We start from the raw sequence: 13,183 nt of genomic DNA on the forward strand, positions 1-13,183 counted from the left end.
ATTCTCTTCCCTCGTTATTTTCTCTTATTGTTGTCATTGGTGGTAAAGGTGGTGATTTGTGTTGTACATTGGTTGCTGGACTGTTCTTGTCTCAGCCCGTGGGAGTTGCATTCTTTCGATTCTCCTCCCCATCCCTCCAGGAGCGGGGAAGGGGAGAGATGAAACAGGTGCTCACTTGTTGGACTGCAAAGGCAAAATTCCTGCTCTTCCTCCATATAAAGAACATTGTCAAGATTACATTAACGTACTGCTAAATAATATCTTTGTTTTTGTAGTGCACTTTTATTGAACCTTTGAAAACTGTCTTGCTTTCCACATGAAAACCTAAGATATTTTTTACAAAACGATTACATTCAAGACTGAACAGCTGTTTGCTGTGCAATCTGTCAACAATAAGCCCAGGCAGAAATATGTTCTGTATCACAAACATACCCAATATGAAAGGGTTTGTATGATGTAATTGCCTACAATGACAGAGACTACACATGTTGGCCAAGAAGTCCCTTCGTGATCCCTTTGTCATCTGTCAATTTTCCAGTCCTTTCTCAAGGGACGCTATACAAAAAGGCCCATCTTCCAGTGCAAGCTTCTTGTGTATGTTGTTATTCCTGCTCGCTCAAAACAACACAATGATTGTGGCACTTCCACCACAGGTATTGTTTACACACATCCACTGAAATAGCCTAATAAAATAAAGTGATTTACATTACATCCTTAAGTTTACAGTGGGAGAAGGAAATGGCTTTAACAGACCAGGGGATGTGAGCACTGGAAGTTCTAACCAGGAGAAAGCTGCTATAAACGAAATAAGAGGAGACAAGGGCACAAAAATGGGTTCTGTTAGTAAAGTCAGCAAGAGGGACAGATGGCATCAAGGGAGGAACCACAGCCCTTGTGTGGAGCTGGAGATGTGTCATCAGGGCAGTTTGCAAAAGAGGCAGAAAAGAATAACTGAGAGACCACAGCAGAATTTATGTTTCAGTGAGACAGAGTTTCAGAGAAAGGTGGGACTTCCAATAAAAAGGGCGTAAGGTCACTAGAGATGGAAGTCTCCATGGGGTCTGTGGTTGGCTGTTTTTCTGCAAGCTGCATCTGATCTGCAGCTTCATTTGATCTAAATTCATAATAAGGCAAGCTTCTGCCAGAACACCCCTTACATAAAGAGGAAATAGTGTTGCTTGCATAAGGATGCAGTGTGGCTTAGCTTTCAGGTTCTTCAAAATTACCTGGATGCCAGGGAAGGTAAGAAACAGAGCGTATTTACACAGGTGAAACGGGTCCAGAATAGTCTTAGGAATGTAAAAACACCACTTCCGGTAGCAGTAATTTCTAATCGCTGCATCAGTAGTGTAAAACAGAACTAACTTGCAGTGCACCTCTGGTTTTCTGTATAAGCCTGGACGATTGAATCACATAGCATAAAGCCTCTGCAGCGCTGCTGTCTGTCAGGAGAGGAGGATCAAAGATGCAGGCTTACATCCAAGGAGCAGCAGGAGTTTTCACAGCATTTGTTTGTTATGTCCCAAGTCTTCATATGTGTATGTTGGAGGACACGTATGCCTAACACAGTGGTTTGCAGCCATGATAATATGAGGCTGGTGGACTTTTTCCAGTAGAAACGCAGAACTCTCAGGATGTTCCTGTTTAACACCCTGTCTGATTCTGAGAAGATTGTCAAAAATCAAAAATCCATACGCTTAAAAAGGGAAAAGAGGAACTGAATAGAAAGCAGTGTCTTCTTGACATTAAGTGTGTTCACTGAACTTCCTGCTAAGATAGTATTTGATGGCTTGCTTGCAAATTATTTAAATGAGGAGTGTCTTCCCTTTCATTTTTCTGACTAGCTACCACTTTGCTTTCATTTTGACCTACCAGGTAACTCCACAAATTTACTGCTGGGGGGCGTTTCAACACTAGTACATTGATTAGATCTACTCTGGTTTTAAACTGTGGGTCAAGAGTCTGGAGAGAGCATCCATTCCACTATTATTGTTTTAAAGTGAATGCTGACTGCTTCAGAAAATACGGTGCCGTATTTTTTGTACATGTGGAAGAAATGCTTCCTTCACCAGATTTTGAGAAACACAATACAAATATGAGAGAAACACAAATAAGTTACAAATGCAAGCAAGCAGCAGATTTACAACTAGTGAAGTACATTATTTCTTCCAGTGAAGGTAACAAAAAGGAAGAAGTTAGGGCACTAATGAATTTTTTTAAAGACAAACGTTGAATCAGATGGCCTTATCTCTCTCAAGAAATCTTGCTGCCTTTTTTGCCTTGGCACTCTCTTCAAATACCCTTCCAGCACCCTGAGGCACAACATGAGACAAAGACCATCAATGAAAAAAACACAAAACAGTACAAGTCCTGTAATTTATAGTAATGAAAAACAGTTTTTCTAGTCTATGTCATGAAGTTGGTCTGCTGCTCTGTACAGTGCACTAAGAGACACCATCCGAGCATCACAGATTACAGTTTAAATTGTTTACATAGATGCACATGGCAAGAAGAGATGACATGTACTTACTATGGAAGTCATTAAGTAGATACACAGCCTTCCAAACCTTTCTGGAAGTTCACTATCTCCTCGAAGGTGTTTTCTGAGCATAAGGATTTTTATTTATGCTCTTTAGAGCTGTGGTCGGTGAAATAAGTATACTCTGCTTTGACTTTGCACTTATATCTGAGAAATAATTGAATAGGACTTACCCTTTTTTAACTTAGTCCAGGTTTCTTTCCTTATAAATGGACAATAACACTGTGGTGTTAAATGAGTGATTTTGACCCTGAATATTCTGTGAAGGAAGATGTGTATGTGTTGTACTCTGCATATAAAAGCACAAGACTAAGTTTTGGATGATTGCATATTTATACTTATTAGGAGATTTGTTTCACGTTAAGTTTTAATACCTTTTTTTAAAAAAAGACTTGTATTACGATTTTCACCCCAGTTCGTGCAGCTGTGTATAAAACTAGGTTTAAAGCTAGTTGGAAGATGAAAAATGTGTTCCAAATGCATTTGCACAGATGCCATGGTCTTGTTCTATTTGTTCTCTTTAAACATATTTATATGGTAACTTATCAGTACCTTAACTCATCCAGAATTAACCAGGAGGGGCAGGGAGAGAGAGCGAATCCAGGCAAGTAATGGTATCTGTCAATCCTAGCACTTTTTTAACAGTGATCCCCCTGCAAATTTTGTTTGCAGTAATTTCACTTTTATTAAATGCAGCTACTTAGTTTTCCAAACCAAATACAGTGAATTCAAAGATTTGGCAAACTGCAACTACCAAGGTCCCTTTTGGGGAGATGTTATTCAGTTCTCATTAAAGGCAGAACTGAGGGGGGAAGTGGAAAGTCAGACACTGAAGCCATAGATGTTTTCTGCATGTTCTCAGAACCGTCTATTCCTTATTCTAGGGAGGGAATAAAGTATTTTCTGTTAATCAGTAGCTGTCATAGGATTTTTCTCATTAAGAAAACTCATGAATTTGTGTAACCTTAAGTAAATGCAGAAGGATTACTTTATGTATACTACTTGTTAAATGCACATCATTAGAAAAGCAAATTAATGATGTTTATTATTAACGTGGACTGTGAGTAGAAGGAAAATGGGACAGACAATACCAGGTGTGGATAGAACCCTGATATTTATGCCAACACTGACGCATTTCACTGCATGCAGTGAAGGAGCACAGTGGCACTTTGAAGGGGATAAATATCAGTGAAGAACTTAAACCCTCAAGGAAGAAAAGGGACCATGTTGAGAGGTCAAGAATCTTTGATGCTACCCTCAAATGCATTCGGTAATGAACAATGAGGCGGTAATGAGGATGAGGCAAATACCTACTCAGCTTCTTTTTGCATCATTAGTCAAGCCAGTGGGTATGATGGAACAAAAAAACTCAAGGAAAATAATCAATTTTGGATCAACCCACATTTCTTTTTCGTTTTCTGCTGAGCAGAACAATAAACTGAAAAGAGGGTTGACCAGAAATAAAACATTTTGTTTTGTTTATTTAGTCCCTCTTTATTTTAGTTTTGTTAGTTAAATTTGAAGTAAAACATTGATAGTTTTGTTCTGGAAATGCTGTAATAAAATGCTTAGTCTTTCCCAAATATATTTGCTTTCCAAATGCATTTCTGAAACCATTTATTAAATTTTACACAACTTCATAAATACTTTTATTCTCCCTTTATGATGTGTTGAACTGATTAATCACAGTGTCCATTGCCAGTATTTTGTTTCCCAGGAACAAAGACCACTCATGTTTTCTCCTTTTTTTTCTCTTAATTGAAATGCATAATGCCTCAGCACCAAAATACTTGAGTGTTTTCCATATTAAAAAATTGCTCTCCATAGAACCTCTTGCCTTCGCTTTTCCTCCTTGTAGTAGAGCGATAATATGAAAATAAGAAATCAGTATAGTAAAAGATGCATGAGTGAAAAAAAAAAAATTATGCTGAAGAGATGTTTTTTGTGTGTGATTTTGGAATGTCAAGGTATTTGTCCTTTCTGAGGCTCTTCCTTCAGTGAGCAAGTGGGGGAATGCAACTGTTGTAATCCCTCAAGAGAAAGACAAGTTACTCTGAGGTAGCACCAACCCAATGCAGAGATGATGTTCCATCTCCAAACTTCTGATTTAAAAGAGAAGGGGAATGCATGTATTGTTCAGCTAGTATAGAAAGAATAGCACTAACCCTCATTCTCTGTAGTAATGACAGTTGTGGTCTGCTGAGCTTAGCAGCAATTTAATGTTTTCCCCAGAACATACATTTATGTGTTTTGCTCCTTGGTATAGTGAGCTGGAGTAATTAAAATAACAAATCCACGGACAACCCGCAGGCCACTACAGAGTTCCGCAGTTCAATGTACAGTCTTTATAGTTAGTCCCCTGTAGGAGGATGAGAAGTATTTCAAAACCAGGGATCGTTTGGACAGTTGCTCCCTGTAAAGTCAGCAAGCTCATACTAAGTCTGTTAGTTGATAGTTGAAAGCCACACATCCCAAATGAGGACAGAAAAAATGACAGTTGTTTTTTTGGTGAGGACTTTTCCCTATTTTCAGGCAAATGATCTCAAGCTTGCCTGGACTGAACTTCAGTGAATTGCTTTGCCACACTGAGCAATTCTGAAGGGGACTGTGCTAAATTCAGAGTAAAAAGGAAGCTGTCCACTATGACTCAGACACAGATATCTTAGCACAGTTCCCATGTAAATGAATTTAGATAGAAGTGTAAAGTTTAGTTGCTAATTACATTTAGCCTCCTTTGGGGAACCCACCAAGATGTCTATGAATGTATAGCTCCAGCCAGTGAACAGACAGAATTAATCCATTGGTTTGCTCTAACGGGGGACCTGAAAAGAGCAATTACTTACACTACCATGATTGCCCTTCCTCAAGGTTAAATTCTCTGAACACATTCCACTGTTGTTCTTCACATGAGGTGATTTTTCTTTGAAGAGTAGTGAAAGCTATTACATTTACTATCCACTTACTTATTTTTCTAAATTAACAATAGTGCTTTTGGTTAATGATAATGATTTTTTCATTATTAGTGGCATCTTTATCCCTTATAAGCCACATCTTAAAAAAATACAGAATTTGAAAGTTAAACTTAGGAGAGACATCAAAGGTCATTGCTCATCATAACCTGATTTTCCAGCAGTGACTCTTCGTGACAGATGTTTGTCTAACAAAAACTGTTTGTTCTAAAACCCCTGTATATCTTCCCCATGTTACCTGTTCTCATGCTTATTCTTAGTGCCATTAAAATATTTTTCCTAATGTCTTGATCTAAGTTTCAGTTGATGTCACTTAAACCCATGACTTGCTGTCCACTGAGTGTGCTTGGGTTTTCATATGCAGTCTCCCTGTAGCTGAGATTTTGCCAGTGCAGAGATGGCACAAACATTTCTTCAGTTGTACAGGACGTTTTCCACAGCAGGATGATATTGTTAATTCACATTCAGCTTGCAGTGCCAATATAGCCCCTTATCCTTTGTCGCAGAAATGTTCCTTAAATTGATATTTCTCTAGCATAGGTTCTTGAAATTGATCACTTCTATAAAGAATCCTGCATTTATGCCTTTTATTTGCTTTTTTTTTTTTTTCAAATTGGTGCACTCAGAAATTCTGTTAATTTACTCAAATATTGCACTCATAAAAAATTAGTACAGAGATGTTTATAAGGACATAATGCATGTATGGATTCAGGAGAATTATCGGTAACTCGCAATATAGCAAAAGATGCTTGCTTTAGCTATTCCAAATAAGAGGTAGCTTAATAGTCTCATTTTGCAACCAGATTTACAAAGAAATCATGCTTTCATAAATGATCTTCTGTCTCTCTTCACATTGTGGCTATTGCAGGTTCCCAGATTAGGTTCGATCAGGTGCTTTATGTCTCTCCTTAATGCTTTCAGAAGGGGATATGGCTTCGCTGTCAAAATACCACTGCGGTTACTGCATTTCTCTCTTGTATTGCGAGGTCTGTTGTTGGGAGTTTCTGTTGAACCTAAACATGCAACGCAGATTCCTAAACGTTGTGTTAAGCAGTTTACACACCAAGAGGGTTCTCATCAGCAGTCAGCTGCAGAAGAGCACCATTTATGCGTCCAGACTATTTTTATTTCTAATAACATACTTTTGTATTTTTCTTTTAGGTAGAGAGGATTGTAGACAAAAGGAAGAACAAGAAGGGCAAATGGGAGTATCTCATCAGGTGGAAAGGCTACGGAAGCAATGAAGACACCTGGGAACCTGAACATCATCTACTGCATTGTGAGGAATTTATTGATGAGTTCAATGGACTACATGTTTCTAGAGAAAAGCGATCAAGACATGGGAAACAGGCTCCTAAGATTTTACGGGAAAGCCGAGGGTCATCTCTTGAGAAAGTATCACATAGACCACCTGAAACTGGGAAGTCTAAAGGGTCAACACACAAAAGGAAGAGAATTAACCCATCTCTTCAAAAACAGAAAAGGGGATACACAGCAAAGCCACCATCTGCTAATGATAGGGCTGCTAAAACTGTGACTTACCGAACTACTCCCAGCGGTTTACAGATTATGCCACTGAAAAAGCCACATAGTGGTCTGCAGAATGGAGATGGTAGTCATGAAAAGGATTCTAGACATTTTGGGAATGGCTCACAACAGCAAAACGCAGATTTAAATGAACATGAAGGAGAACAAAACTTGGCCAGCGTGTTGGAAGTTAGTAACGATTCACCTGTTGTGAATGGAATTGGTATGTGATTTAAACAACTACAGTCTTAGGGGCGGGGGGTGTTAATTGCAGCAACTGCAAATAGAGATCCCACTTGTGGAAAAATCTTGTCATGCTACGCAAGTGGTATGGTGAGAAGCATATAAACAAGTGTCACACTCTTTCCCTATGTATTACACCATTTTTTATCAGTTTCCTTCTCTCCTTCCGTTTCCCACGGAGTGACACGAAGCAGATTGGGCTTCATTATGTGCTTTTGAAGTAGAGAGTCCTTTTGGGGAAATGATGACAAGGCACTGAGTAGGAATGATGACTGAGGTATGTATAATACTGCAGCTGGGTTTCTCTATCACCAGGTAACAAATTACTTCTCAGTTATGTGTGCTCAGACACATTGGTCTCCAAAGATCAGGATTATTTTAGAAACATTTAATATCACTCTTCCTAAAGTATCCTCTGGTAAGTGTGGATGAGTAACATTCAAGTTCCTCAGTATTAGTGCTCCTCATATTCAAGAGTACTCAGAACTGCCAGATTCTTGTCTCTGACAGTGACTAGATATATCAGAAGTCACGTTCATACTTTGTGGGAACATACAAAAAAACCTGAAGTGAATGAGAAGAAATGGGAGAAATTTCTTTCTAATCGTCATGGTTGCTGATTGTCTTAGTTCTTAAGGAATAAAGGTTTATGTTCTCTATAAATACTACTCAGCTTAATGCAGCTTCTCATTATCTATGTGTCCAATCTTTTTTTTCTTTTCTTTTTTTTTAATTCTACCAAATTTAAAGCCTCCAGGAGTTAAGACAATGAGATGCACATTTTATTTGATCAGTTTCTTGGGTTTGGGGGGTTGTTTGGGGTTTTTTGACCTTTGTTTTCATTGCATAAGCTCTTGTCCTTATACAAAGGGATAAAGTGGATGATGTCCTATCAGTCAGTAGGCAGCCCCAGCCTTTTTAGCCTGCCTACCATGTGGAGGTCTTTCCAGGTTCCTGGTAGTTTTCAGTATCCCTTTGTGCCTTTGGTGTGTGGAGGGTTCTTTTAATACCTTTAAAAAACAGCAGGAGCTGTACCAAATGATTTCCTACTGCTTACTGATACAGTGGCGATTCAGCCTTTTGAGGATTTTTTTTTTCTGCTGTTACACACTGCATAAAGGTTTCCATTGAATGATACACAGTAGCTCTGACACTTTTTTTCCTTGCTGGTTACAGTTAATTTAGAACCCAGCTGTATGTATGATTCTTTTCATTATGCATTTAATCTGCTTTACTGTTGCTAATTCACCTTTTCCTTATGACTCAGTGAAGCTCTTCAAAATCTTTCCTAGTTTTTACTCTACTGAATTTTGTATTCCTTTCAAATTTTCCTCTCATACTTCTCTTCCCAGTTCATCAATATATGTATTAAATAATCCTTCTGCAGGTCCTTGGGGCAGCCAACTACTAATCATTTGACCTGATGAAAAGTAAGCATTTGTTCCAATTATTTATTAGCCACTTTCTATGGCCCATGATAGCGCTCATTTCCCTGACAGCTTCTTGTGAATTGCCCTGCCAAAAACTCCAAAAGTCAACTTAAATTATATCACTCCAATTTCCATTTTCCACCCTACTGGCAACCTAGCAAATGCTGCTTGATTTGCGAAGTAGAACTGGCCTTGCATGATCTTACTTGCGACATCCTGTGACTACTGGGATGTTTCAAACCAGACGTCAAATACCTTGTTAAAGACTCCCAAGACAGCAAAATGTGTGGTCAGCTTTAAATGCAGAAGTAGCCCTGATGATGTCTATGACACTTAAATTTAAGAGTGCAAGCTTTTGTATTTTCGGTGAGTTTGAGCTCATACAAGACTGCTTAAATAGCTACCTGCTTCTTTAAAAAGACTTGCATATCTAATTACAGATGTGTGTAAGGTTATTTTTCTTTGCTTTCGTACTGTTTCTAATGAAGATTTTTAAATAATTCGTTTTGTGTTACTCATCATGGAAGTTCTAATATAAAATGCATCTTTAAAATGCATTAATTGCCATATTTTATAATCTTTTTTTTTTTGCTTAATGAAGGACGTGAGGGCCACAAAAAACCGTAAGGTGAAATGAGCCTTTCATTTTCCCCAGAAGAGCTCACAAATGGCATCCACCAGCCCTTGTTTGAATAAGCTCTGTAAGACTGCTCTAATTCATCAGAAGACTGCTTTAACTAAGCAGCCAGGTGTTCTGCCAGGCACAGAGACATGTTTCTGGCCTAACAGCTGATATATGCACCTCCTCTAAAACATTTCTTTATGGTGGCTTTTGCATTCTCCAAATCCATCACATCTCTTTTGTATTCTGCTCTCCTTTCTCCCTTGCATTCTGGCCTCCCTGTAGGCAATAGCAAGAGATCTTTAAATCCCTACCTGCTTCTCATCTGAAAAGCCTATACTCAGCAGCACTCCCAAGGTCAGAAGTCCCTGTAGTCCTGCTTTGTGATACCCAGCACGTGCATAGTGGGGAAAACTACAAAGAGGAGAGATGAGACTACCAAAGGAAGAGCAGGCAGAAACTGGTGAGGAAGGGTCAAAATCAAAATACTAGGGTTTTTCCTAAAATTGTCCTACAAATTTGAGAGAAGTAACATTTTCTTATACAGGGTTTTGCATCATTTGAAATGTCAAATTGAAGAAACTTGCACTACTCTTCAACAAGCCCAACAGTTTACTGAATTCCCTCAGTATTCACACTCCAAAGGAATGTGAATACTGAGCACAGAAGATGCCACTGTGATTCTGCCACGTGTCCTGTTAGTATCACAGACTCATTGTCACCGGGATAGATGCCACACTAGAAGCGGTCTGAAATTTTACACATGACAAATGAAGAAAGTTTCAGAGGAAAGTGCCGATTTGTTGAATAACAGAAGGTTTTTCCAAACGTTTTGAGTTTCAAAACTTTCTCCAAATCCAAGCCAGTGTCCCAAAGCTTCGTCCCTTGAGAGCAGGAGCAGTGTGGCAGTCTGCTTGGCAGGACTCCCGCACTTCGCTCTGAGGCAGCCAGCTATGCCAGAGGTTTCAGGCAGTCTGCCACAGAGTCTGGAACTCGAAAGCCTGGCATGCACCATCAGTGCTTCCAGGGCACTATATGTAGAACAAAGAGAGAGCCTGGAGGACCTGGGTTTGACTACCAGAAGCTGTGGCTCCCAGGCAGCCCCAGGCAGAATGTGAGGAAGCAGACATTTGTGTCAGCTTTGAGATTGCCTGTAAGGAGCCCAAGTGAATGTCAGACTCACTTCACAGCTGCGTGTAAGAGTGCACAGAAAATGCATATAGGAATTTTAAGATGAAGCCTAGATTTGGAAAACAAAAATACCTCACAGTTTGAAAACCCAGCTGTAGGCCCAGCTCTGCTGCCAGTGTTGTATTAATCGTAGTTAATAATTTATAAACTATAACTAATCAAAATACATCTGTTTTGTTTGTGGTATGCCAGTTCTGTTGAAACAAACAGTAGCTATTTGAAAACTAGTTTTTGACGATTTTTTGAACGGACTTCCACCAGTCTGTGCTTGGTTTTGCATATATATCCACTTGGGTACAAGTGTTTCCTCTTCAACCTTTAGATAAAACTCTCACCAGTAAGCTGTTTACCCCATAAAGATGAATGTATACCTACAGATGTATGCACAAAATCATATGTGCACCACAGTTGAGGCTTGGAACCTTGCTTAAGTTGGGACAGACCTTTCTTACCAAAACCTCTCTTGACCTTCTACACATCCCATCCTAAGAAGAGTAGATTCATCTTCACCAACAGTTTTAAGACAGTCTGTGAATTGGAAAATGTGGGGAAACTCTGGGGGAAAGCATCCACTGATGCTCCCAGGAGCTAACAATACTATTCTTTAGATATTTGTTGTCTTCTGTTACCACATTTCTGTTTCTCCAGATATTGTAATTGAGAGTGATTGTCTTGCCAAGTTTCTTGCAGCATCAAAGAACATCCCATTTTAATTTTCTCTTTCCTTTTTCTACATAGCTCTGTACCATCTGCTGAAGAATTTTTGCTTGTCATGTAGCACTAACCACTCTTTTTCTCCATTACAAAAATCTTTGTAGTCTCACGGTGCCCTTATTTTAAATATTCTCAGTGAACTTAGTCACTACTTCCTCTTGGGGTATTTTTTTTTTAGCTTGTTCTGTTTTTATTTATTCTGGAGCAATACTGGCAGTAAAAGACAACCAAATATGCTTGCTTTCTCAGTTTGGATCAAAACTCATTGCTTTTAGATATCTTACAGATGCTCACTTAGCTGGAGAAGTCTGAAATTATTACTAAATTATCAACAGAACACTGCGTTTAAGTATGTACAGTATTAACTATTGCCCACAAGAAAGACGGAAAGGAGGCAGAGAAAAACTATTGGGAAGACTGAGGAATGCCAAGCTGTTTTATCAGGGAAAGTAAGGGAGCATGGTTTATTTCACTTAGAAAAATTAAAGCCCTAGCTCCATGATGGTTTTCATTCACTGTGAATGCATGCTGCTAACAAAAGGAACAGTCCAGCTTTCCTTCCTGTGATAACCTGATCGTTATTCCCATCCCTTCCCCTGCACTGGTTATAGCACTCCTGAGGTTACAAGGTGGACCTGATCTGTTTGACAATTAACCATGGGTTTCTTTCCAGCCAGAACATTTCATCAGGTCTGTTCACTGTATGGCTGCTCACCTGGATGCTGGTACCAGCACAAGCACCACTGTGTAGGAGGTGGCACAGACTGCTCCATTAATCTGGCTGCAATCAATGCTAAGAAAGAAAAGGTGTATCTGAAAATAACAGTAGCTTGAGATGTCTTTTTCTACTAGGTAGAAGCAGTGGAAGGAGATGGGTAGATCCAAGTCCACTAATGTATTGAGTGATCTGAGGCTCATTGTCATCTTTTCACCCCTTCCCCTCCTACTTTCTGCCTCAGCTGTTTTGACCGTAAACTTCTGTCCAGTATAATGGAGCCCCAGTCTCAGACTTGATCTGGAGTCTTCAGGCTCTTTCTGGTACCAACAGCGGCAGCAGTAGTAACATTGTTCCTTGTTGTTCCCTTTGACAGTGGTGGAATACTAGAGAAGGTGCGCGAACAGGCAACTAAAATGGCGAGGATCACAAAAATAAAAGATGCTTCAGTTAGGCAAGGGAGAGTCTGAGGGGGACTACGATCAAAGTTTACAAAGTCATCAAGACCTCAGATAAACTAAATGCAGAACTGTTGTTCACTAGATCCCTCTAGCAGAACTAAGGACCCCTCACTGAAACCGGTAGAACATCAGATAAGAGCACACATCAAAGAAAATTCTTCTATGTGTAGTGGCTGCACAGCTTCTCAAAGTGATACCACAGGAAGCTGTGGAGACAGACAGCGTCAGCAGGCTCAGAAGGGGATTAGGGAAATCCATGAAAAGGTCCATGAGCAAATAAGGAAACAGGAAGGATGAATCCTCTCCTATTCCTGTACACCACTTAGGGATGATACTAGGAGAAACGACTGCAGAAAGTGGCCAAGCTTGCATTTTCTGCCTTCTTGGAGAAGAATTACTAGAGGAACCAGTGGTCTGGGAGTATTTTATGTGCCTTTAAAAAGTATTGAAGCTTCTTCAAAATATCAGTGTTGGTTTAGATATTCCATGAGTTCTACTAAAGATTAAAATCAAGGTAATTAGATTAAAAGCCCACTAAATGAAGGAATATTTTCACACATTCTGCATTTTTTTTATACTTAGTCTGACTGTCAAATACTTAATACTCAGCCAGTGAACCACACTTACAGGTACCTAAAGCTTCCTTAGTTAATTTGTGACACCCTAATTTGTTTCAGATACAGTATGGATTGCTTTAAGAATGTCTCTTTTTCCCTATGTCGCAATCATTTTTTATCTTGACATATTAAGGTACTGTCACTCTTGTGCACAT

At 39.3% G+C, this 13,183-nt stretch overlaps 1 protein-coding gene across 1 annotated transcript in view; it reads left to right on the forward strand.

Moving 5' to 3' along the window:
* CDYL2 (chromodomain Y like 2) overlaps positions 1-13,183 on the forward strand; it is a 61,949-nt gene that overhangs the window by 26,535 nt on the left and 22,231 nt on the right. Inside the window, exon 2 of the mRNA XM_062618284.1 lies at positions 6,670-7,258. Coding sequence (XP_062474268.1) covers positions 6,670-7,258 — 589 coding nt within the window. The remainder of the gene's footprint in view (positions 1-6,669; positions 7,259-13,183) is intronic.

This window comes from Pezoporus occidentalis, unplaced genomic scaffold (genome assembly GCF_034315485.1).
Source record: "Pezoporus occidentalis ecotype Australia unplaced genomic scaffold, CSIRO_AGI_Poc_V1 ctg20, whole genome shotgun sequence".
Classification (NCBI taxonomy): Eukaryota; Metazoa; Chordata; class Aves; order Psittaciformes; family Psittacidae; genus Pezoporus; species Pezoporus occidentalis.